The sequence below is a fragment of the Vicia villosa genome, linkage group LG5, assembly GCF_029867415.1.
Source record: "Vicia villosa cultivar HV-30 ecotype Madison, WI linkage group LG5, Vvil1.0, whole genome shotgun sequence".
NCBI lineage: Eukaryota > Viridiplantae > Streptophyta > Magnoliopsida > Fabales > Fabaceae > Vicia > Vicia villosa.
Genome location: NC_081184.1, coordinates 6,827,625 through 6,854,006, shown reverse-complemented (window position 1 = coordinate 6,854,006; position 26,382 = coordinate 6,827,625). Strand labels below are relative to the sequence as shown.

General features: G+C 30.3%; 2 protein-coding genes and 1 long non-coding RNA gene across 3 annotated transcripts; 2 read left to right on the top strand and 1 right to left on the bottom strand.

Annotated features, from left to right (window-relative positions):
* Positions 1-2,440: 2,440 nt before the first annotated feature.
* Positions 2,441-5,431, bottom strand: LOC131606209 (uncharacterized). The gene is made up of 2 exons (XM_058878472.1): positions 5,186-5,431; positions 2,441-2,787 (listed from the first exon to the last, which is right to left on the bottom strand). Exons 1-2 carry the CDS (start codon positions 5,294-5,296, stop codon positions 2,551-2,553), a joined length of 348 nt encoding a protein of 115 aa, XP_058734455.1. The 5' UTR covers positions 5,297-5,431; the 3' UTR covers positions 2,441-2,550.
* A 14,999-nt stretch (positions 5,432-20,430) lies between these two features.
* On the top strand, positions 20,431-23,205 carry LOC131604115 (uncharacterized). The gene is made up of 4 exons (XM_058876603.1): positions 20,431-22,078; positions 22,166-22,302; positions 22,390-22,465; positions 22,553-23,205. The coding sequence occupies exons 1-4, from the start codon at positions 20,431-20,433 to the stop codon at positions 22,897-22,899; spliced, it is 2,208 nt and encodes a 735-aa protein (XP_058732586.1). The 3' UTR covers positions 22,900-23,205.
* An 898-nt stretch (positions 23,206-24,103) lies between these two features.
* Positions 24,104-25,103, top strand: LOC131606206 (uncharacterized). Its single transcript, XR_009284761.1, has 2 exons — positions 24,104-24,596; positions 24,762-25,103. It is a non-coding gene; the product is annotated as an uncharacterized LOC131606206 (long non-coding RNA).
* The last annotated feature ends 1,279 nt before the right edge of the window (positions 25,104-26,382 follow it).

Below are 26,382 nucleotides of genomic sequence, written 5' to 3'. Positions count from 1 at the left end.
CATTTATTGTAAAGTGCCAGAATTTCAATAATTTTTGTAGAAATAAGTTGAACAACAAATTGTAATGTAAAAATTGCATTTAAACTTAAAAGCTACAAATTGTAGCTTCCAGTAGAATCAATTCTAAAAGCATAATCAATTCTACTTTAAAAGAATCAAACACCCCAAAATCATTCCAGAATCAAATCTATACGTTAGAATTATTTTTACGTCTTTCAAAAATTAAACCAACCACATTTTACATTTAAATTAACTGTCAAATCACTTTTAACTAAAATCAATTTTAAAAAATTAATTAATTTAAAATAAGTTAATTTCAAGGCAGAATCGAATTTACGCATGATCTACTTTAATTCATGATGATACGACAATCAAAATTTTAACGGATCTAAGTTATAAAAAAGAGTTGTTGCACATGTTGAGTGTTTCTTTAACTAGAGAAAGTTTATATAAGTTAGGCTCTAGAAGCACATTAGAGTAAGGGCAGACTTCAAGACTCGGAGAGTGTATATTGAGGTATTTACAAATCACCCACCAAAATAGTCTTCATATCGACAACAGAAGTTAAACCCATGATTTTCGGTGTGTGAGCCAACTCCTTACCAACTGAGTCAATCTACCTTAGTTATGTTGAGTTCTTATGTCTAAAAATTCTATGAACTTATGATTTTCCAAGTGGAAAATCACTAATTAGTGAAATGTTATGGATTTTTTGTTGTTCACATTTTGGTGGTTATGTTTTTCTAGGACCAACGTGTTTACCTCCTAAAATGATAGCAATCCAACGAAAGCATCAAGGAAAAGTACTATTAATATCTTATTACTTAATAATTAACTAATGTAAATTTTTGTTAAGTTGAGATATTTCTCTTTTTTTAGATAATTAACTAAGACTGTGAGCTTTAGTTTCTTTTGCAGTGCTTCTCTCTTTGCTATGCAAGGAATCATTAAAGGGTTCAAAGGCACAACAACTCTTTTATATAATTATTTTGGAAAGTAGAAAAGAAGTGGAATGGCCAATGATTCTAATTATGTAAGAAATAATTTTATTTTGTAAGAATAGAGAAAGAAGCAAGTATTTTTAGATCTTATTTTGATTATTTTACTTTTATTTTTCAGATCATGAATCATAATATTGATGGAGATTTTCAGTCACTCGAAGATGAAGCGACTCGAAGATGAAGCGACGTAAATGTAGAGAGATGTAGTTGTTTAAGTTAAAATTAATGTTGGTTAAAAAAAGTTAAAATTAATGTTGATACTCATTTTAAGATGTTATTTTCATTATGATATACTTTGAAGATGTTATTTTTAGTGAATTATGATTGAAGATGTTATTTTTATATATGAATAAGTTTTTTAATTTAAGATCATAAAAATATTTTTATGTAAAAATGATTATTAAGTCTAATAATAATAATTTTTTTATCTATTTTATCAAATTAGTTAAACTTATATTTTATTATTATACAGCGCTTTCTTAAAAGCGCTGTCTAGAGTGGAGAAAAGTGCTGCCTAAAGGGGGGAATAGACAGCGCTTTTTAAGAAAACGCTATCTAAAGTCACGCCTAAAAGATGACCAAAAGCGTTGTCTAATGCAAAAGCACTGCTAAAGAGGTACTGACAAAAGCGCTGTCTAAAGTGGACATATAGCAGCGCTTTTAAAATCAAAAAGCTGCCTAAAGGGGACATATAGTAGCGCTTTTGATTTAGTCCAAAGCGTTGCCTTTACTTATAGCAGTGTTGGCTCAGACAGCGCTTTAAAGTGCTGCTAAAGCCCAAAAAAAGCGCTGTCTATGTGCTTGTTTGGCATAGTGTTAACATGTTAAATGTTTCTTAAACTCTTGTTTACAGAAATCTAAATATTAAAACATATTTGCTAGTTTGACTATTGCTGCTAAAACGTTGATGTATAGTTATTAATTGGTGATTTAATTTATCTATATCGTATAATAGATCAGTCAAATATGTTAGTTAATATGGATTGACACGTTAAATTCTATAAAATATAGGAATTTAGCGAATTCAAAATTTTAAGAATTTTTTTAGTAAAATCCTAAAAAATCCAATTATTTTATAAATTTTTTTACACACCGTTTAAAATACTAATCCATCAAAGTAGAGAAGATTAATTATGGAAAGACTTTTTCCTCTCCATAAGTACTAATTCGTCATGTTAATTGTCGCCAAACTATTCAAACTATTTGCGAAAAAGAGTCGTTGTTGCTCATTATTGTTACACTGTATCTCTCTCTCTCTCTCTAAAATAAATAATATTAATATTATAGTAAAAATACATTATTTTCCTCAATGCATAAACATATAAGATAATATTGAATAAAAAATAGTCCAGTACATCGATCATCAAATACTATAAAGTACAAAAAACTGTCTAGTACTGTTCTATCAAATACTTCTTATTTTATGAATTATACGCACCATAATATAATTTATTTATTGCATATGGGGTTATTATTATTATTATTATTATTATTATTATTATTATTATTATTATTATTAGAGAACATGGGACAAAACATGAGACAATCACTAGAGTTTGGAGTGATCATTATCATGTTTAAGAAGTGTTGTGTCAAAGACTTTGAGAAAAAATCTTGTTCTTGGTATAGACAGGTTGGTCTCCAATATTGTGCCAATGGTATCAATTAGATCCTTCTTCACTTTTGAATTTATGCCACCCATTGCAACTAGTTCACCATATACAGCTGGTTCTTTGTTATGTTCAAACATTAATGGAACTGATCCCTTCAATAAAACCATCACAAACTGCAATTTACATTCAAAACATATTCGTCAAATTAGATCATATTTTTAAAATGAGGGTGAATATGTAGATTGATGATAGAAAGGATAAATTAATTTGAAAGTTTTACAAATGACTTGGTAAATAACTATTCATATATAATGCTAAAAATAAAAAATCACTTTATTTAAGTTTTGTTTGATAAAAAATAAAAAAATATAATATATTAATTAATTTATAGTTGATAATTTATAATGGATGATTGATAATAGATAAAATAATTTAAGTATCTTCTAAATTAGTTTTTATTTTATTTTAAATTATAAAACATAAAAATTAATTTTTATTCAAATAATAAGGATGAAAATAGAAAAAAAATGATAAGTTAAAAGTTATAACTTAAAAAAATACTTTAAATAATATTTAAGAAATAAAAAATTAGTAAAAAAAATAATTCATGCTAAAAAGTTCTTATCAAACATAACATTTTTATTGATGTGAACTTTAGGTAGTTTATTTATGTTGCCAAATATACTAGTAATAATATGCTTTTTAATAAATAAATAAGAATTTAGAAAAGTAAAGTAACTTAGATATTAACTAAATAAACCCGTTTTAAATACAAGAATTCTCCATCTTTACAAAGAAATTGCTGATTTTCAAAACTCTAAAGTTTACCTGAAAACCATATGGTTCAAATTAGGGGTGGCAAAACGGGCGGTGGCCCGTCGGATCAATCTGCGCACCCGCAAAAGAATGGCGGATTGAGTTTGGATTTTGGGTCTGCCATCCACCAAAATCCCCTCTACTAAAACTCGTTGCCGGCTTAAGTTCAACCCGCCAAAATCTGTCGTCCGCTAAAGTCTGCTTCACCTATTTGTTAAACTCGTCTCGTCTTAAGTCCGTCATTTCTTAGTTAATTCTAGTAATTTAAAATCTTGATGGTTTTATGTTATAAATTTATTTGTAAATATATGTAATATTTTTTAAATAAATTTTATGTAAAAGATGTTTTATAAAAAATTATTCTAAAATATAAGTGAAAAATTTAATTAAAAGGTAAAAAAAAATTATTAATCTGTTAAAAAAATAAAAGAATAAATAAATAGGCGGACATGATTTTTTATGCCCATTTTATTTGGCGGGCATGCCCATTCTGCTCACTTTTTGGCGGGCTTTAGGCGGAGCGGACGCGGAACGGGGCGGGTAGCCCATTTTGCCACCCATAGTTCAAACTTTTGAGAAAAACTCTTTTTAATTTGATTTCTGTTTATTTGTATGTTACAATGAATGTATATAATTTAAATAAATTTTTTGATACTGATGAATTTTAAGTTGAGTATTGGTATCTTTAATACAAATTGTATTAAAATTTTAATTTATTTTAAATAAAATAAAATATAAAATAATGTGGAATTGATTCAAAGTTTTTTATTGGTTGAAGGTACCGAATACTCAATTAAATTTAAGGGAATTGGAGTATTCAACCGAAATTTAATATCGTTAAAAATAATGAATCTACAAACAAATTTATTGTAGTATAAAACAATAAAATACTTATAAAGATATAAAATTAAAGTCACTTGAATCATGGACGGAGCTACAGTCCAACGAGCCCGGACACGCGTCCGGACTCATCCATTCCTTTTGTTGTATACTCCTCACCTAATAGTCAATTTTTAGACAACATCAAGAGAAAAATTAATAATTTTTAGATAAAATTAAGGATAAAATTAGTCAAAAAATGGTGTGAAATTTTTGGACAAAATCAAAGACAGAATTTTTAAACAAAATCTAGGACAAAATTAATAAAAACAGAGTGTAAATTTAGTAAAAACATGGTATAAATTTTTTATCCAAACTCTTTAAAATTTCTGGCTCTGCCACTTACTAGAATACATTGCATATAGACAAGTTGAAGTTAAATAATTTAAACAAAGATTAAAGAATTGTGTTTAAGATTAATTATGAATAAAGATGAACACTTTCTTCCACTATCTTTCTTCTACCTTTTCACATGATAAACATATAAAGAATTTGGATAGATCCATGGTATCTATTATCTTCAATTATATTAAATAATTAAACATAATTCATTCAACTTTTTTTTACTTTAATTCAATCATGATAACATTGAATAATAATAATAATAATAATAATAATAATAATAATTATAATAATAATATTGAAATGATCTTTCCTATAATAAATTTTGACAAATCTAAACAATTGAGCTATAACCAGTTTACATCAAAATTTAGTAGAAACTATCCATCAAAGATTATGAATAAGTTATATTAGAAAAACATCATAATCAAACAAAAACCCTTAATTCATATGAATTTTATTCAACCCTAAAAGGATTTTCACATAACCTTAGTGCAAAATGAAAAGAGACATAGATAGAGAATATGACAATACCTGTTCTGGTTTTCCTATGATAGTGGAGACAGCAGTTGTTGCTTGTGTAAAAATGGGATCGATGTTAATTCCATCTAGCTTAACATTGGTAGAGAGATAAAGGCAAGGCATTTTTTCTGGGACTCTCCACGTTCTTACCTACTTTGTTTTGAATAATTGTGATTATGGAAGTTATCTTACTTGGGATTATATAGTAGTACTTATTACAATTTCAACATATGATGTATGTGCAAAAATATGCAAGCAAGTTGGTTCAAGTTTCAATTATTTTGAATACATATATTTTTCTTATTTAAGTGTAGTTTATTACATAGAGATAAATAATTAAAGACTTAAATGTATTTTTGGTTCAATTAGTGAGTTTTTGATTTTCGTTTCTGTAAATATTTTTTTTAGCCTGAATCTCTATATTTCAATTTCGCGTTCGTTTTAGTCCCTAAAATCAAAATCTGCAGCAAATTTTGCAGAAAAATCCGTAGTTTTGACTTTAGGAACTAAACCTCAAACAAAAAGTAAGATATAGAGACTCAAACAAAAAAAAAAAATTTACAAAGACGAAAATAAAAAATTCGCTAATTTATCGGGACCAAAAATGCATTTAAGCATAATTAAAATTATATGAATAATTAATGATACAATAAAAAAATAAAGGTCAATATTTGAATACCTTTTAATTTTAATTAGGTAACTACTCATCATCTAATTAAACAATCTTCAATATCCCATATTTTAAATATCAATTTCATTTAAAATAAATTTAATTTAATTATTTTCACTAAACATATCAGTGTCAAACTAAAATTTTATCGATACGCAAAAACTATTCCAAATAAAAAGTTAAAATTAACAAAATTTATTGTTTGTTTTGATATGAGTAAAATCTTTAAAAAAACATGGAAGAAAACACGGATTGTATGTCATTATAATAAATTATGATTGTTCTAAATCATAGTAAATTTTTTAAGAATAACATGTAAGAAAAAAATTTAGTTTGAATATTATTTGTTCGATTGACCTCAAGTCTGCGCGTCAGTGCGCCTATGAGGTCTAATCTATTTTGGATATGAGAATTATCACGACTTTTTCTTTTAAAAAATAAGTTTTGTTGATATAACAAGAGTTTGACCTAATTCGTACTTACAAAATCTTGTAAGGTGTGAGGTGCCACTTTATATAAACCCTTTATGGACTCTATCTTTAACCAATGTGTAGCTTAAATTTTTCACAATACACCCCTCTCATGGCCAACACTATTAGGTTTAATGTGTGAATATAAACGTTATGTGGCCTAAATTATGGATACATGGGACTTGGTTTTTCTTCAATACACTCCCTTGCGCCCAACATTAAATGGTGCGTGATTGGAATCAATAGACTCGTGATACCATGATAGAATTAGAGTTTAACCTAACTCATCCTTACAAAACCGGGTTGTTAGGTGAGAGGTGTCACTTTAAATAAACTCTTTCAAGGCTCTATCTCTAACTTATGTGAGATTTAAGATGTTCTCAATACACCTCTTCACGCCTAACAATCTTTTTAGACTTGGTGCATGGGTATTAGTTTCATCACTACAATTTACTTGCTTCACAGGCTACCTATAAGTGGTCTTCCAGAATATGTATCTACTTTTTCAGTTGTTCATCAAAAGCATCCTGACTACCAATCCCTAACAAAATTTGGCGTGCATGTTTTTCTCATTTTAGACCTTATAACAACCATAAACTAGAATTCAAGAGTACTAGGTGTATTTATATGGGGTGTCTCCTACACACAAAGGCCATAAATGCATCAATATGTAGGGTAGAATATTCATTTTCAAAGATGTGGTGTTAAATGATAACGACTTTCCCTTCAAAACCAGTTTCAATATTGGGAATCAATCAGTCTCTAATATCATGATAGAATTAGATATTGGCCTAACTCATCCCTATAAAATCGGCTTGTAAAGTGAGAGATATCTGTCTATATAAATCCTTTGTGGGCTCTATCTTTAACCAATCTGGAACTTGTATTCTTCACAATACTTGTTAAATTGAGTTGTATGAATGTTGTATATAAACTACTCTTAGTCTTAATTCTTAAGTAATGTGAGAATATTTTAGCAGTTCCAAAAAGTTGCCTCTTAGTCGAGGATGGATTCTCTGGGCTTCATTCTGAATAACTCGTATTCTTGACTAAATGTGTTTAATCGAGATCTCTTAATTCAACGACTCCTTCATGAATTTTGACTAATGTATCCCATATTTCTTTTGCCATTGTGCATGCCGAAACACGGAAGAACTCATCAATGCTAATTGCACCTTGAAGAAGATTGATATCCCTTTTATCAGCAAGAACCTTTTTTCTATCGTTGTCATCCCATGAACCTTTAGGTTTTGTTGATACAACATCATTGGCGATGGTTGTAGGAATAAAAGGACCATCTCGGACAGCCTCTCATACTTCTTTTCCTTGTACTTCTAAGTGAGCCTTCATCTGAATTTTCCAAAAGCCGAAGTATTCTCCACAAAACAATGGAGGTTTGTTGTTGCTACTAATGTCTCTAAAAACCGGGTTTTGATTTTCGAAAGCCATCTGGATCTTTTAGGAACAGGTTACCTATAACCTGCTCTGATGCCAATTGTAAGTTTAGATTGCGCCTAAGAGGGGGTGAATTAGGTACTTTAAAATTTTATCGTTTTTTTATGATGTTGGTATTATTTTTATGGTTTATGGTGAGGTTATGAAAAAAGTAAAGTGTAGGAAAATAAAAGACACAAGGATATATCCTGGTTCCCCTCACGGTCCGAGAGTACTCTAGTCCCCTTTCAACACGAAAGAGATTTAACTATAGTTGATAACTTGTACAAGACAAACCAAAACACAAAGAAAATCATCTTGGATTTTCACTAAGTACACTAGGAGAACACTCCTCCCTTAATAACTCTCTTGCTTCCAACAATCCTGGAAAGCAAGGATACGATACAAACAATCTTATTTTCAACAATCCTGAGAAATATGATATGGATATAACAAGAATTTTTTAGTATATAACTTTGTAGAATAAATATCACTTTGAGTAATTTATCAATGAAATTGATCTTCTCTTCCAATAAAAATAATTCACAAGTATTTAAAGTAATAGATTGCTCAAGTATTTTTTGATTTGGATAATATGAAAGTATGCAAAAATATCTTGAATAAAGGTTGAAGAATGACAATGTGAATTCTAAAAATTTCTAAGAGTTTGATTGGAAGAGGTAGTTTTTTATTTGAAATTATTTATATTTATATGTGCATAACACCCTTTTGAAACATGGTAAAAGAACGAGGAAATACCATGAACAAATGCCAAGATGAAATGAGAAGGTTCCATGAAGAGAGGCATGAAAAGTTGTAAAGAAGGTTGCTGATTTTTCACTTTCGTACATGAGGCAATCACAATATATAAAAAATTATTGTAATGAGTATTGAACACAAGACACAATATATAAAAAATTATTGTAGACAAAATATTTGATATATGAGTATTGAACACAAAAGTATCAAATATTTTGTCTACAATAATTTTGTATATATTGTGTCTTGTGTTCAATACTCATTGTATATATTGTAACTAATTATTAATATATAATTTATAATTATATTGTAACTATTTAAGATTTAAAAATAATTATATTGTTCATATTTGTAACTAATTATATTGTAACTATTTAAGATTTGAAAATAATTATATTATTCAGATTTGTAACTAAATTATATTGTTCAGTTTTAAAATGGTGCATCTATATTGTTCAACCAAAAACTTAGTGGGAGTATTCCATTTTAATCTACAAGTAGCAAGTTAAAAAAAAATTAAAAAAAACAAAATATTTTCAAAAAAAAAAAAAACGAATTTCCACGTAGAAGTTAAAAAAAATAAAAAATACCACGTGTGCAACAAATACACAGTCAACACATTATTTTTGTCCACTTAGACAAGATTCTAAGAATCTTGGCAAAAAAAATGGAACAGAGACTTTAATGATGGAATCTTTATTTGTTAAGGTCTGCTTTAAATTTTTTTTTAAGGGGGATAAACCAAAATACGCCTATATGGCAGGAGGGTAAAAGTCATTTAACCCTTAAGATTTCAACAGTTATGATGAACACAACGCCGAATTCCAGGACGGGGCTTCTTGGTGGGGGTTTACTTGGTTGTCTTCTATAAGCTAGAGAAACTATAAATTGAATCTTTGAAATAGTTTAATTTTATTGCATTTTGACTTGAAATTTTATTGAATATATATATATATATATATATATATATATATATATATATATATATATATATATATAAGTCAGGATTTGTTGACATTAGATGTAAGTTTAACATCTTATACTAAATCTCAATCGTTAATAAAAATGAATTAAATATTCATTTTTTTTCTCTAAAAAATAGACCACTTTTTAGAAAAAAGAAATACCATATATATTTATAATAATTTAATTTAATTTTATATAGCCGTCCGATTCATTTTTATCAAAGTTAAGATTTGATGCAAGACTTTTAAACTTACACCCGGTGTCAACGGATTCTGACTATATATATATATATATATATATATATATATATATATATATATATATATATATATATATATATATATATATATATATATATATATATATATATAGCGTCAAGATCAAATGACACAAATGTGTCAAACTTAATATAATGACACCTCTAATAACTTTTTACCGCATATCCGTATAACAAAATCAACCGTTGAATTGAAAACTATTATTATATAGATCATGTCTATAAAATTTAAGATCAATCAGAAATTATTTGACTTGTTAATTTTTTTTAATAAGCAATGGAATTAAAGGGAGCGAAAGAGATGCTCCACCTCGAAACAAACAGAAATTTTAAAACACGAGAGCGGTAGAATATTCCAACAATATAAATTACAAAGGTTCACCTTCTTATAGAAGGAACAAAACCAACACCAAAAAGTGTAAACAATCTCTATCAAACACTCGGTAAAACTAAAAGACCCATCTTTAAAAATCACCGCATTACGCTTGAGCCATAAACTTTAAACCGTAGCTAGCCAAACTATGAGATGCATAAAAATTAAGGTCTTATGAAAGTTTATCAAAACTGTTAATTTTGACCAATCTCTTTAACCCATCAACTGATTTCTAATTGATGTTAAATTTTTTAGATATGATTTATATGATAATAACTTTCAATTTTACAGATATATAATATTGATGTCATTTGATTGTGACACACATGTGTTTATTTTATATATATATATATATATATATATATATATATATATATATATATATATATATATATATATATATATATATATATATATATATATATATATATATATATATATATATATATATATCCGAATATTCTATTTTATAAATTTTAGAAGTTTTAGGTTATATTCAAACCGGATAATATGGACCAAAATTTTAGTCTGAAGACGCGGATGACACATCAGTGAAGGGTGGCATAATATTTAGTATTTACTAAGTTGGGGTCAAATCATAATTTTATCATATTACCTTGGAAAGGTGCCTCAAATACATAACACTGATCACTTAAATCAATAATTATCAATTATCTAAATTTTAATGTAGATTTTTCATTAAAAAATAAAAAAATACTGAAATTAAAATTGGGATCATTAGTTATTGAAATTAGAAAATTTTAATGTATTTATCAACTTTCATAGTATGTAGTCACACAATTTTAAATGCACAATCTACTTCGTAATCTTCTTTTTATATATTTTTTAAAGTAACAGTAATTATTAAAAATTTTAGTAGATAATTTCATGCTTAAGTAAGACAAAATATTTAACTCAAGAATAATAATTTTCGTCATATTAACATGTCTTGTGAAATTTTTTTGAGTAAAAAAATTATTAATATTTATCTATAAAAATAGCTAATAAATTAATTTATCCTATAAGTACAAAAAAAAAATATTGATAATATGAAAATCCACATATTAATAAAATTTGATTAAAAATTGTTATGTTAAAATTATAATTTTTTTCTTTAAACAATTTATTTTAAATGAAGATTATTGATTATTTGAATCAATCACTTAATTTGTATATGTTCTTTATATAAAAAATATGATAAACAATTTCCTTTTTGAGTAAAAAAAGTAACTTATTATTATTTTTTTGATTAAAATAGTCCATAAATTAATTTATCATACAAATACAAAAACATTGACGAGACTCATGGTGAATGCCTTTACATTTAATAACTGAATTCTGTATTTAATTGGTTGCATCATGGATTATTGTTGAAGAAGCTTCTAGATTCCACAACATTCCTTGAACCAAATCAATAAAATTTGATATTAATTGGTTTGGACAATGAATTTTTAAAATTCAATCTGCAAGCCCATCTATCCGAAACAATCATAATTAATTAGTATAATTTATATCATATGCATTCATGCTTACTAGGTATAACTAGGTTTATTCTAACCCAAGCTCCTCTTAATCTTTAAAAATCCTTACTAAATCACTTTCTAAGTGGTTCTTAGATCTAATCGAGATTTATTATCCATATTAAGAAAGGTTTTAGACTTTTAGGCCACATAAGGAATGGTATCCCAAAAGTCCATTGTTTGAAACCTAACATGACCAATTTTTTTACTAGAAAATGCCTTTTCCGATGAAGCCTCGGCCAGTGAGCTCTCTCTCACCCAAAAAAATTATTAGAACCTACAACACCAGTTCATATCATAAAACCCATGACTTTGAACCTCACTAAAAGCTAACATTTTCTAACATCTTAGACACGTTTTGGGTATCAAAACGCAGGAAAACCATACATTATTCTATTTATAGGCACCTTGTGTAACGCCCTGAATTTAATTAATTATTTAATTAAATTAAATCAAGGATTTATTCGTTGGAATTAGCCGAACTCGGGATTTATCGGTATTATTTTAAAGGCGTAATTGGAATGATATGTTGATTTGAGCAGTTAAATTTATGGTCAGATTAATTAGTCGGAGGAATACAAATCGCGAGTCGGTAATAATTAAGTTATGGAGCAATTGTAGTTGTGGAATATTATTGGGAATAATATTCTTTATGTTATGTGATTATTCATTTATGTGTGTTATTTGGCTTAATTGAGTAATTAGAGGAATGTTATGAATTGGGCCTAAGTGGAAGAAATATAACACAATGAGAATGGATTGTGGGTTAAGCCCAATTAAGAAAAGAAGGATAGTAAGAGAGTGATGAGTGCTAAATTGTTGTAAATTTGAGTGTGAATAATTAGCACTCTTCGGCTTAATTCATTTGTTTTACATCAATAAACCTGAACTTTAGTCAATATTTGGCATAGTTTACGTTATAGTGTATATATTGCGTTATCGTGTAAATATCATTGAGTTTAATTGTTTTCATCTCATTTTTGTAGGTATTCAATCATTGATATTTATTCATAGTTAGATAAATCATTGAATAAGCTTTCCAACGCTTCGAACCGGGCGCGAATCGGAGTTACGGTTCTCAAGTTATGGCCGAAATAGTGCAGAATTTTTGTTGTTTCTGGTGTGTTCCGCCGGGCGAATTTTGGGCTCGCCGTGCGAGCCTGACTGACCAAAAAATGTGAAAAGTTGCTATGTTGAGCCGTCGGGCGAAGCGGTGCTGACAGAAACACGTTTTAAGGGCCAAAAACACAATTTTTAGGTTATGTTTTAGGTATTTTTGAAAAGAAAAAAAAAGATTCACAAAGCATATTTCTAATACAACATAAATCCGAAGCGATAAAGCAAAAAGATCAGAAAAACACCGATTAAGATTTGTAAAGCAAACTTTATACAACTAGTAGAAAGAGTAACAAACATCCATGTGTTTAGAGTAATTTACATACAAACTCAACAAAAGAGAAATACAAAGAAAAGAAAAGAAGGAAACCAAACATCTCACGGTTTATCATCGCCGATTGATGAGAAATCAACTCCCGAATCATCCATTTGCAAGTCCCAAATGTTGTTTCCAAGCTAAATCTACCAAAAATGGAAGGTTGATGAGTTGGGGTTCAAAAATACCCAAAACATAACCTAAAAATTGTGTTTTTGGCCCTTAAAACGTGTTTCTGTCAGCACCGCTTCGCCCGGCGGCAAAATGGCTTCGCCCGACGGCTCAACACAGCAACTTTTCACATTTTTTGGTCAGTCAGGCTCGCCCGGCGAGCCAAAAATTCGCCTGGCGGAACACACCAGAAACAGCAAAAATTCTGCACTGTTTCGGCCATAACTTGAGAACCGTAACTCCGATTTGCGCCCGGTTCGAAGCGTTGGAAAGCTTATTCAATGCTCTATCTAACTATGAATAAATATCAATGATTGAATACCTACAAAAATGAGATGAAAACAATTAAACTCAATGATATTTACACGATAACGCAATATATACACTATAACGTAAACTATGCAAAATATTGACTAAAGTTGAGGTTTATTGATGTAAAACAAATGAATTAAGCCGATGAGTGATAATTATTCACACTTAAATTTACAACAATTTAGCACTCATCAGAGAGTTAGGGTTTTAGAGACATAACTCTCATTTGGTGAAAGAAGAGAAAGAAGGGAAGAGGAAAGCTATGACTTGAAGGAGAAGAACTCCATTGAAAAAAGTGAAGCTTTTGCTAAGGTAAGGGTGAGGTTCTTACTCTCTAAGGGTTGGCATGATGATGTTTATGGTGGGTTAGATTATATGTTATTCTCCATGGATGTGTGAGTTTGAAATTGTTAGGTTTTATGATAGAATCCATGAAATTGTGCCATTAATCATGTTGTTGAAGTTTATGTATGAACCCATGGTTAGAAACATGTTTAGGAACCTTACATGTGTGGTATTTGCTTTCAATTGATGCATAAATGGTGTATGAGTTAGTGGGTGTTGAATGAGGGGATTAGGGAAGAAAAATGGTGAATTTTGGGTGTTTACGCAGTGTAGGTCGACCTACACAGAAGCCTGGGTCGACCTGAGCAACCCAAAAGGCAGAAAATCCACTTTCCTTCAGCATGCGTTGACCTATGAATTCTGTGTGTCGACCTGTAGAATCCTTGCATCGACTCATGGGTCGACCTGAGCTAACCCGAGGGGGTAGAAAGCATCCATGCGTCGACCTATGAATCCCTTGCGTCGACCTGAAGACTTCCATTTTTGACAGATTTTGTAAAGACCATAACTTTTGATCCGTAACTCCATTTTATGCGCCGTTCGAAGCGTTGAAAAGCTAACGCAATGAACTATACCATGATGCAATGAAATAATTCATAGGATATAGTCTCCTACTATGTTTACTAGGATTAAGTGATGAACTATGTTGTGTTAACATATGAAGTATGCTCTTTGCGATGAATTGACATAGCCATGTTGTGATATAACTTGATGTATGTTTTTCTTATGATGATACAATGATATTGAGATGATGATATGTACTTTACTTCTAATGAGACAATGATGTATTGTGATGAAATAATAAATAAATATGCTTTAATTAAGAAGTTGAACTAATCATGTTATGTCGTCACTTGAATTGTATGCTATTGATTTAATGATGTTTTGTGATGATGAATGCTTTGTGTATGTTTGTATGATGTAAAGATGTAGATGAGATTCAATGCCTTACTATGAATAGTAATAATAGGTTGTTGTTGCTATTGTACGTATTGATATGTACGAGTCGATAAAGATGTTGTATGCTATATGTGATTAATTGTGCGCATTTGATATGTATGAGTCAATGATAATGCCATGTGATGAATTAACAATATATATGAATTTGAATATAACGTGTTATGATAATTACTTAAATTAAGGAATATGATGAATGTGTTGATGTTGTTGGTAATAAGATGAATTGTTGATGTTTGTTGTTAACTTGATGAATTTGTTATCGTTGTTGCTAGTATGTGGAAATTGTTGTTGTTGTCGTAAACCCTATGGTTAATGTTGATGAGTTGTATTGTGATATATTGTGAATCGAATAATTTTTGTATGATGATATGACTTAAATACGTGATTGAGACGTGATGAATTACTTTAATAATAATGATAAGGTTATTGCCATAGAACCTTGACATTGAGTTGGTTTGTTTGAGACGATGCATGACGTGTTGCTTAAGTTGTTTGTGTTGCTTATGTTGTTTGTGTTGCTTATGTTGTTTAAGTTGATTATGTCATTCAAGTTGATTATGTCGTTTAAGTTGATTAAGTAGTTTAAGTTGTGTTTGTGGATGTGCATCATTGAGTCGCATCCATTGCATTGTTTGAGACGACCCTTGTGGCAAATGTTTGAGATGGCCCTTGTGGAAAATATTTGAGACGGCCCAATGAAAAACTGTTTGAGACGGGAGTTTACTCCAATGGTACCATATGCATGTGCATAAGTTTGAGTCACATTCGAGTCGCATTTGAATTGCAATTGAATTGTGTTTGAATTGTTAAGATGATGAGATGTTTGTTGTGACGTGATGATGAGATGTCTGTTGTGACGTGATCATATTATAATTGTGAATTTGAATATGTTGTCTTAATTGGTTAATGACATTGTTACCGTTTTGAAAGTTGTATTATATTGATAAGTAGTTTTGTGATGAAAGTTTGTTATAAGATGTTGTGTGATGCGAAGTGGTGAAATTATGTATGATCTATATCTCCTATATTAGTTATCATGCATTCCTTTATATTGTAAGATATCTCACCCCTTTGCTGATATTTCCCCTACCATGAGAAATGGGCAGGTACTCAAGATTAGCCATGGATGTTCGAGGTTATTTATGTGAAGTCTTTATGTTGCTTTATGGAAATTCGAGTTGGTGTCCATTGCTCTGATATGTAGCACTGGGGGGGATCAGTTGTTATTATTTAATTTTTGTATTCCATGATGACATTTGTTTTAAGTTGAATTGAAATATGTTTATAAGTTGTAATTGGAAGTTGATGGATAAAGTGTTGTTTCTGAATGCTATGTATCTTTTTTAAATGCAATATAAGTATGTTTGTTTGGCTAAGTCAAAATGTGACATCCCATCATATGATGAATATTTTTTTGAATGCACTCTGATTTTCACTTATAATTGCAGGGTAGATTTGGGGTGTTACACTTTGACAATCTGAATTGAATCTCTAGGAAAAACATTAATATGCCCCTTGACAAATAACCATAATGACCTTTCATAAGGAAAACTATAATCTCCCCCACTTGAATAAGGAATCTCCATTATGCCTTTCCCTTAATTAAAGGAGAATCTCTAAAGCGTCCTTACTCATAAGTGGATTAGTGACTTAATTACATCCTTAATTCCAAATGAGTATTACTTGGTTTCAGATACCATGTGACACCACTGATGACTTGAGTAAACGCCTCTAGTGATAAAATGGCCATTTTACCCTTGCCTAATAAATCAATTAATCTATGAATAATTCAGGATATTATACATACAAAATTTCTTTCAAATCATCCTTGAAGAAAAAATTATTTAGTGAGCTGATTTCTTGAGTGTAAACAAGTTATGTGTGATATTCTTGAAGAAACATTTATCTTCAACCTTTAACCAAAAATCTATTGTTGTGCTTATTCAACTCTAAGTGAGAGTGTGAGCGGTAGCTAGAAGGTAACTTAGGGGGTTTTGATGTTTTTGCGAAGTTTGATTGTGCTTTTAGATTGAAGAATCAAATTATGTCTGTGAATTTTTAAGATTGACATCCACTAAAAAAAAGACTTTCTTCTCCAACGGAATTTCGGTACGCTCAAGTGAAGATAGTCACAGACGAAATCTTGGAGTTTTTAGCTCCTTCGTCAATTCAAATACTTGAACAAGGGAATTTTGGTGGGATAAAGTGAAAATCACTACAAATGAAATCTTGGAGTACTTTGGTTCTGAAAAGGTGGTTGAATCAAGATCAATTGAATATCTTGAAGGATTTTTAGCCTAGTGAGTTGTGTATAAAAGAAGGGAAATCAAGATTCAGATATGTATTGCTTAGCTGTTGGCTTAAAACTTTTAGTTTGTCAATGATTATATGTTTTTATCAAAAGACACTTATAATAATTTCAAATTAGTGGAAGACCAACAAATTTTCAATAGTTTCTATAAGATACAAGCGAGCCCGACACATTAATCTAGTATAAATACTAGCGTACAATTTTTCCTATCTTTCTCTTTATTTTCAGGATAGTTTCCATGTTCTTAGGTTATTTATCATATTCTAGAATTTTATGTCGTTAAGTTTATTGTTCATAGTGTATTAATGTTGTAGCTTATGTTTGTGTTATATCTTGTCCGCTAAACATTTGTTCTGTTGATTATATATGTATAAACTTGTAATATAAGACTCTTAATTCAATTAATAAAATTTTACTCAAACATCTTATTGTGAACTGAATTAACATTTTAACATCTTATTTTGAATTGAATTAGATTAATTGACATAATATTGTTAGTTAGTAAAGAGGAGAAAGAAGTTGCTAAGAGGAGAAACCTAAATAGGTGGTTATAAGATTCTTTGAATCTCATTCAAAGAAGCTTTTGACAACGCACAATTCATTATAGGCTACAAACAGGAGTTCCCCTTCCAAGCCAAATGATAAGTCTAAATCAACTATCTACCATATACTAATCAATTGGCCAAGTTGACTAAACTACCCTTTCACCTATAAAAAATTGCACTACAAAATGGACAATTCAGTAATTAACAAATTAACCCAAAACTTTTTCTACTTTCCTCACAACAACTGACACCTGCTTAATTTTTATTGGTTCAAATTAATTAATCTTTCTCCCTACAACCCTTCAATACACAACATTTTCATTCTCTCTCTCTCTTCCATTTTCTCTGGTCCCCTCTCTTCTCCATTAAACCCTACCCGCCGTCGCCCCTTTCTCCGGCCACCACCACCTTAAATGAAAATATTAAGGCCATTTCCGTATTCCTCATCTCACGGGTGTGACAATGAACCAGTTGGATTTTTATTTCGAGCGATCTCGCTGTCGACCGCCGCCGCTCCTTCTCTGACAAACACAACTCATCATCGCCGTCGTCATCACCATCACCGCAACTATTTAAGTTTTTCATGTTTTAATTTTTAAAATTCATCGTTTATTGGTTTACAATGCACTGAAGCGTGAACTCAAGAACACGAAAAAGTAAGACGAGATCTACAATAAGGAAAAGGAGAAAGCCATAAAGGTATCTCTCATATTGGTTTCAATTTCTAAAATTCCATCACCATATGTATGTTTTTATGTAGCTTGGTCCTAAGGTAGAGGATGTAGAGAATCCTGTAAATCCATTGGTGTTTCTCTCAAGGCTCATACTGATGTACATATGGGCTAACAGCAAGGTTTTTATCAAGCTATTGCATTTATTGATTTGTATAAAATTTATGCTCCATTATGCAAAAATGAGAATCTCACTTCCAAGTCCAAAAAGAACATTGTAAGTTTCAAATTTCAATATTGTTTATGTTTTTAATCCTTATAAATAGAGATTTAATGTGGCTTAATTTGTTTTTGTAGATTGCGAGTTAGATTTAATGTGGCTTAATTTGTTGTTTCTGCTTCAGCTTCTAGATGAGCAAGATGGTACTGGGTAGGAGTACTTTTTAGGTTTAATTGCTCTATAACTTTCTGAACTGTGAAATGCTTAGATCTTGAAACGAAGACAATTACTACAACCTTGCACTCATTTTTGTCTGGGAATTCTATTAAAACATCATTGTGTTACTCTTACTAAAACCTTTTTACTTATTATTTTGTTGCAGTATTATTTTCCTTCATATCATGGTTTGAAATTGCGGACCGCAACACATGTTGCGGCCGCAATATTGCGGTTGCGGGCAGCAACGCATCGACAATAGACCGCAATTGCGGTGTGAATGAAAATCACACGCAACAGCCGCATCACCACCGCAACAGAACGGTAAATAACGCATTATTACGGTGTTTCAACCGCATCAGACCGCAACATACATTTATTCAGTTTAAAATTACTCTTATTAAAACCAAAGCAAGAGAATAAGAATATTAAGTACAAACTGAAAAGTATCTAAAAACTTACAGAAGAATCTTAGAAAAATAGAATAAGAATCTCTGTTACATACCTTTATGTCATTTATCAGCTTTTCTTAGATTCCAAATGAATATTATACCAGTTAATAACTTCATATATATCAACTTTTCTTAACTTCATTTGCTGAGCTCAATAATTTTCTTTCACCACTGCATAACTTCAATGAATATAATACTAGTTCCGAATCTCAAACTTCATTTCACTTCAAACTTCCATCAATAAGTTTCTCCCTTTTCTCTCAAACTTCATTGTAAGTTTCTCTCATTTCACTTATATATTGGAATAGTTTCTCTTTGCTTCACTATATGCTTGATTTTTTATTTCAATTTAAGAAAAAAACTTGGTTATTATTGTTGTAGTTTACTGGAAAAATTAGAGGAGAAATAAGAAAATATGGGTTGTTCGTTGTTGTTTTAACGCAGGAACAGTAGGTAGAATAGAGAGAAGAACATAAAAAATATTTTCTATCATATGTTAATTTATTTATGATTTAAGATATGTAGGCCCATGTTGATCATTTATTTCCTGGAACATGATAAGCCACATAGGGATTTTCTTAGCCACAAATATGAAATGTGATATAAATGTCATAGTTTAAATTTTATTTATTTATTTATTTAAATTTTGGTTAAAATTTAGGAGGGAATTTATAGAGGGAGAATATGGTGTGTGTAGAAAATAAGTCAAAAAAAAAATATCTTGTGAAGTTAAGATAATTTTAATTTTTAAATAGTTTATTGCTTTTTTATATTTAGTTAATTATATTAATATTAAAAACATTTAAAAAAAATTGTTAAATTTTAGTCACCTAAAACTTAAATTTTTTATTAAAAAAAAACTATTTTATATTTTTGACAAACAATTTTTGTTATGTTAGTTAATTTTTGAATAATTTACTTCTTTTTTATATTTAGTTAATGTTAAAAATATTTTTTTTTTTAAATTGTTTAATTTTAATCATCTAACACTTAAATTTTTTTGAATAAAAAACTATTTTATATTTTGGACAAACAATTGTTTTATGTTAGTTAATCAATTAGTTTTTAATAAAATGTTAGATTTTATTTAAATTTTATATTTATCTCTAATTATTTTTTATATTAAATTAATAGGTGTTATTAAATATACACAATGCCGCCAAGAGAAGAATTCCCTACAAAAGCTCTGGATGGTGCTCCAAGTAATGATATTGGGTGGTATTTTGGAACGCCAGAACCCGGAAGTCGCAACAATGTTCGTTGCAAACTTTGTAATGTGGTAGTAAAAGGTGGGATTACAAGATTGAAGCAACATATAGCACATATGAAAGGACAAGTTGCAGGTTGTGCTAGAGTAACAACTATGGTTAGAGAAAATATGATGAAACTTCTACTTGATTCAAAAGCAAAGAGAAATGATTCTAAAAGAAGAAAAGAAGAATTTGAAGAACGTTTAAGAGGAGATGTTGAAGATGAAGATGAAGATGTGGATACTCTTATTGATGATCAATTTAGATATGCAACACAACAAAGCCTTAGATCACATCAAGAATGGGAAAATATGCAACAGTTCAGACGAGAAACAACAGGTTCTGAAAATGTATATGAACATGGCGGAAGCTCTCGTGTCAGTGTTAGTGGGGCTGAAAGGCCAGAAGATATCTCTTTTTCTTTGAGATCTACTAATATTGATCTTGTTAGGAGCAAAAGCATGAAGCAACCAAGAGCTGGTAAAGGGTTTTTGAAGACATGGAGGAAAAGGCTTGGAGAGGCTGTAAGCAAATTTATAATTTATGAACGTTTGCCTATGAATTTATCTAACTCTCCTTGGTTACATAATTTGCTTTATACTGCTTCTGAGGTTGGAAAAGCCAAATGTCCAACTCCTTATGAAATCTCAAATGTTTACTTAGAAGCTGAATATAAGGAAATGTTGGAGTGGATAAATGGTATGAAAAAAATTTGGCAAGAAAGAGGAGCAACAATAATGTGTGATGGTTGGACAGACAACATCAACCATACTCATATTATGAATTTCTTGGTATATTGTCACAAAGGTACTGTGTTTTGGAAGTCTGTTGATGCTTCTGATGTTGATAGTAGAAACACTGAATACTATTTTCAATTGTTGGATAAAGTTGTGGAAGAAGTGGGTGAAGAGTATGTAGTTCAAGTGGTAACAGACAATGAAGCCGCATTAAAAGCGGCTGGTCAAAAGCTTATGGAGAAGAGACCCCATTTATATTGGTCTTCTTGTGCTGCTCATTGTTTAAATCTTTGCTTGGAGGATATAGGAAAAAAGAAAAGCATACAAAACTTATTAAGTGAAGCAAAAATGGTGACAACCTTCATCTACAACCATACGTATATTGTGAGTCTCATGAAAAAATATACTGGCGGTAGAGATATTGTTCGTCCTGGTGTTACCCGATTTGCAACACAATTTCTACAACTTCAAGCAATTGTTAGACAAAGGGAAGGTCTTGAAAACATGTTCAATTCTGAAGAATTTAGAAAAACAAAATATGGTAAAGAGAAGAAAGGACCGGGATATGAAGCAAGAAAAATTGTTATGAGTAGGGACTTTTGGAGTAAGGCCAATGACATTTTGAAAGTATTTGAGCCTATTGTAAAAGTTTTGAGACTAGTGGATGGTGACGAGAAACCAACAATGGGTTTCATATATGAAGCCATTGATCGAGCAAAACAAGCAATTCAACAGAATTCTCGTTATTATTCCAAATACAATGATATCATTGACAAACGTTGGAAATTCATGCACTTTGATCTTCATTCTGCTGGTATGTCAATATACTTTATAATTTTAATTTTGTCATGCAATTTAAATTTATAACATCATAACCTCAATAATTGATTTTGATTTCTAGGTTATTTTTTTAATCCACAATTTCAATATGGAATCGAGCATGGAAAAGCTGTTTACAAAGAAACATTTAATGGAACAAAGGAAGTAATCATGAAGCTAGAAAGAAACATGGATGATCAAATCAAAGCTCTAAACCAAGTAAGTAGTGGATATTATATTCTCATATAATAAATTATTTATTAAGAAATCTATTTATGTATTGATATGTTTTGTTATATTACCTAGCTAACACTTTTTAGAGAAAAGAGTGAAACGTTTGGTACACCTCTAGCTCAAAAATCTTGGTCTAAGATGGATGCAGGTAAAATATAAGTTTTTTTTATAAGTTTTTATAAATATACTTTATTTTTTAAATATAACTAATAATTTTTTTTGTTTACTTAAAAAGCTCAATGGTGGGAATATCATGGTTCATGTGCTCCTGAACTTCAACATTTGGCTATGATAGTTCTCAGTCAAACAACCTCTGCCACAAATTGTGAGAGAAATTGGAGTACATTTAGCTATATTCACACAAAGACAAGAAATAGATTGAAGTACAAAAAATTGCATAAGCTTGTCTTCACACATTACAACATGAAGTTGAGAATGAGAGATAAATTAAGGAAGAGCCGGGAAGAAATAGAAGCAAGTTTTGATCCGATAAATCTTGACTATATATTTCAAGAAGATCCGTTATCTCAATGGATAGAAGAGAGGGAAAATCCATTATTGGATGGAGTTCAAAATGCATAATGGTTACCAATAGTTGATACAGATGATGAAAATGTTGATGATAATAGTGAATCTAATGATAGTGGTGGCTTAAGTCCACCAAGCGGTAATAGTGGTGATGGGGGTGGTAATGAAGTGGATAACGAAGGTGAAAATGAAGGTGGAAGTGGGGGTGGTGATGATGAAGGAGAAGATGAAGAGCAATTACAACTTGATCCATATCATGAAATACCACCTGGTTATAGGCGTTATAGGAACTTGAATGATATAGATCGTTCTGACAACTCACTACTTGACACGAGAGGAAATGTGTCACAATCTGGAAGAAAGGGGAAAAGAAAAAAAAATGCTCCACTTGAAGATTCCTCCTCTTCTAGTATTGCTCATAGTTTTAGTGATTTTGGAATTGGTGATTCTTCACAAAGTAGTCAACAATCGTATCCTCCTGTTTATCAGTATCCTTATTTCAACTCCTATAACCAATATCCTAGTGATCAAGCTCCTTCGTACTACCAACAATCAATGAATTATCACAATCCTTATCATCAACAATCAAATGGTAGTTTTTTTGGTTATGTCTTTGGACAAGAAGCTACACAAGATGATAGTCAGAGTGAAAGTACAAGTTATGCTCCTTCACGTCATTCCACTATGTGGTAGCAAGAGTCATGTAAGTTACATTTTCAAACATTGAATTTATATTTAGTAAAATATATATGATGAAAAGTTTTAATATTAGATGCAATTTAAAGGTACTAATTAGGAGTTTCATCTTCTTCTTGTCTTTTTTTTTTTTGCAGTGAAGATATCAAGATGGCAACAAAGGATATTAATATAATATTTGTGTCTCTAGATCTTTTATTTAAAATAAATTGTAACTTATTTGTATTATTACTTGTATTATGTACTTTAAAATTACTTTTAAGGTTATGTTTATTTAAATAACTTACAAGAATGATTATGATAATGCTTGTTTTATTAGAATTCATTTTAAATTATACATAAATACCATATAATAGACTAAAAGTGAATTAAAACTAATGTAAAATTATAAATACAAGAAAGATAATTAATTACAATAATTTTAAATTTTTTTTAAAATTTAATGCGTGTATAAAATTATTTCACGCCGCAACGACTGCAATGCGCAACGCAGTGACCGCATTGACCGCAATCGCAATATCCGCAACCGCAGCCGCAACCGCAATTTAAAACCATGCTTCATATTACACGTGAATGTTATATGATATATGATATATGACATATGTGTGTTTCATAGTGTAATTTAAATGGTTTGTGGAGTGTGTACTTAACTGTGTGCATTAATATCAGTGTTCTTTAGCCTGTTATTCCATTTGGGCAGAGGGTTTTATTTAGGCAATGTTAGAGTAAAAATATTTGCAAGTCTGGGTTAGGTAGTAGAGGGGGTGACATAGCAAATTTTAGATTTTTTTTGGAGATTCTGATGTTGTTTCCATTTTTTATTAAAGTCGTTGTAATGAGTAGCTTGGAAATGTGGTCATTTGAATTAAAGGTTCTCCTTTCAGGTCTTCCACATCCAAAGTTAGATTGGTGACTAAGTGACAACAGAGAACCCATATGTTGTTATTCTTGGGGACAAGAGTACAATTAGGGGTGGAAGTGGCAAGGTCATCAACAACAAAGCAGAGGATAGAATATTTGTATATTACTTGATCATGGAGGCCCTGAAGTTCATGGTATGTAAATCACATAAGCATAGATTTTAATAACTAGGTTTATCTTAGAAAGAAATTACATTCACTTGGATTTCCAATGGTTATACCGGTTGTAGATAAAATCAAATTTGTCGATTTAAACAAGTTTTCTTAATAGTTTTCATGTCTTTTATTGCCATGATGCAGAGAGAAGAGGAGGAATTAAAGGGAAACAATCAGCCAATGTGGATTGAAGAACAAAGAGATGTGAATGAGGAGCATCACAATGATATCAAACTTTCAGTTTGTAGAAATCATGTTTAAGTTTGTGTTTAGAGACTAGCTAGGATGACGGTATAAAACTTGATGGGAATGAAGGTTGCGAAGGTGTTGTGGAATGCTAAAAGTTGCAGTTGTCCACCAGCCTGTTTCTGTTGCAACCGATGCCGGAGGCTATGCATGTTTTTCACAATTATGTATTTATCTCATTTTGCTATGTTGTCTAAACTATTTGCCTCTTTAATGCACAAACAATTGTCCATTTAGACATTGATTCTAGAAATTGCAGAATTAGGGACCCATCTATTGATTTATCTGCTGTTTGTGTTAACTTTGGCATAAATTATTGCAAAGTTGGGAAATACTCCTATTTTTGAAATGTTTATCTTCTTGCTTTTATCCCAGTCTGATACTGCAGGATAGGTGTTGAAAATTTGTTATCACCTAAATATTACTTGCTTTGAAATCTTAAGTACTGGTAGTTTTATAAACTATGACTTAATGCCACTGCTAATTTAATTATGTGTATAAACTGACGTATATTCATGGAATCCTAATGCAAATTAATGGAATGATATGTTTTCTATTTAGAACTATCACATGATCCATGCTTAACTTTGAGCCTCTGATTAGTCGCGGAAGCTTTTGGCAGTACTTTCTTCAGAATAAAATTATATTTACTGTTAATGTTTAAATTATTTTGGAGCATGTGATAAAGTCTACAAACTAAGAACTAAATTAATATGAAAATTACTATATAGTCTATCTTTAATATTAAGACTCACTTGGCAGAACTAGACAGAGTTTGAAGTGTTGATGGAAAAATATGAAAATTAAGACTCACTTTTGCTCCATCCTCCTTCCATGATTTTTTTTTTAAACTAAGGAAAAATATGAGTGAGAGACGAGAGAAACACGAGAGAGTAAGAGTGTGTGTTCCACCAAGCATCGGTTTTCTTTGAATCTTCGTTTTTTCAACCATCTTAATCATGGAAGGAGGATGGAGCAAGGTAACAGGGAAGAGGAACAGAGCTATGGTAAGACCTTATGTGGAGAGACAGGTTTGGGACATCCTAAGAAAGGAGGTTGAGTCAAAAGGAAAGGATGTTCTAACCATTTTCATAACTGATTTTGAAAATAAATGGTGTGCTAGAGATCTGTACATTGAATTCAAGGAGTTGGGAGAGATAGAAGAAATCGTGATCCCTCCTAAAAGGGATTGGCGCAGACAAAGATTCGGTTTCGTAAGATTCATTAATGTAGCAGATGAGAAGAACTTGGAGACAAAAATGGATAATGTGTGGCTTGATGGATTCAAACTGAGTGCTAACATTTCAAGAATTGAAAGGAGAGAATTGAATATCAACAAGCATTATGTTAATCCTAAGAAGCAAGCAGTGAAAACGATAACTAAAGGAGTTAACTTTTCTGATAATACAAACAGAATTATTCCTAAGGCATATAAGGCGGATGGAGGCGAGGGCCAGTCAAAAACGTATGTAGACATTGTTAATGGAAACTCAAAGAGGAAACCTGTCGAGGAAAACAC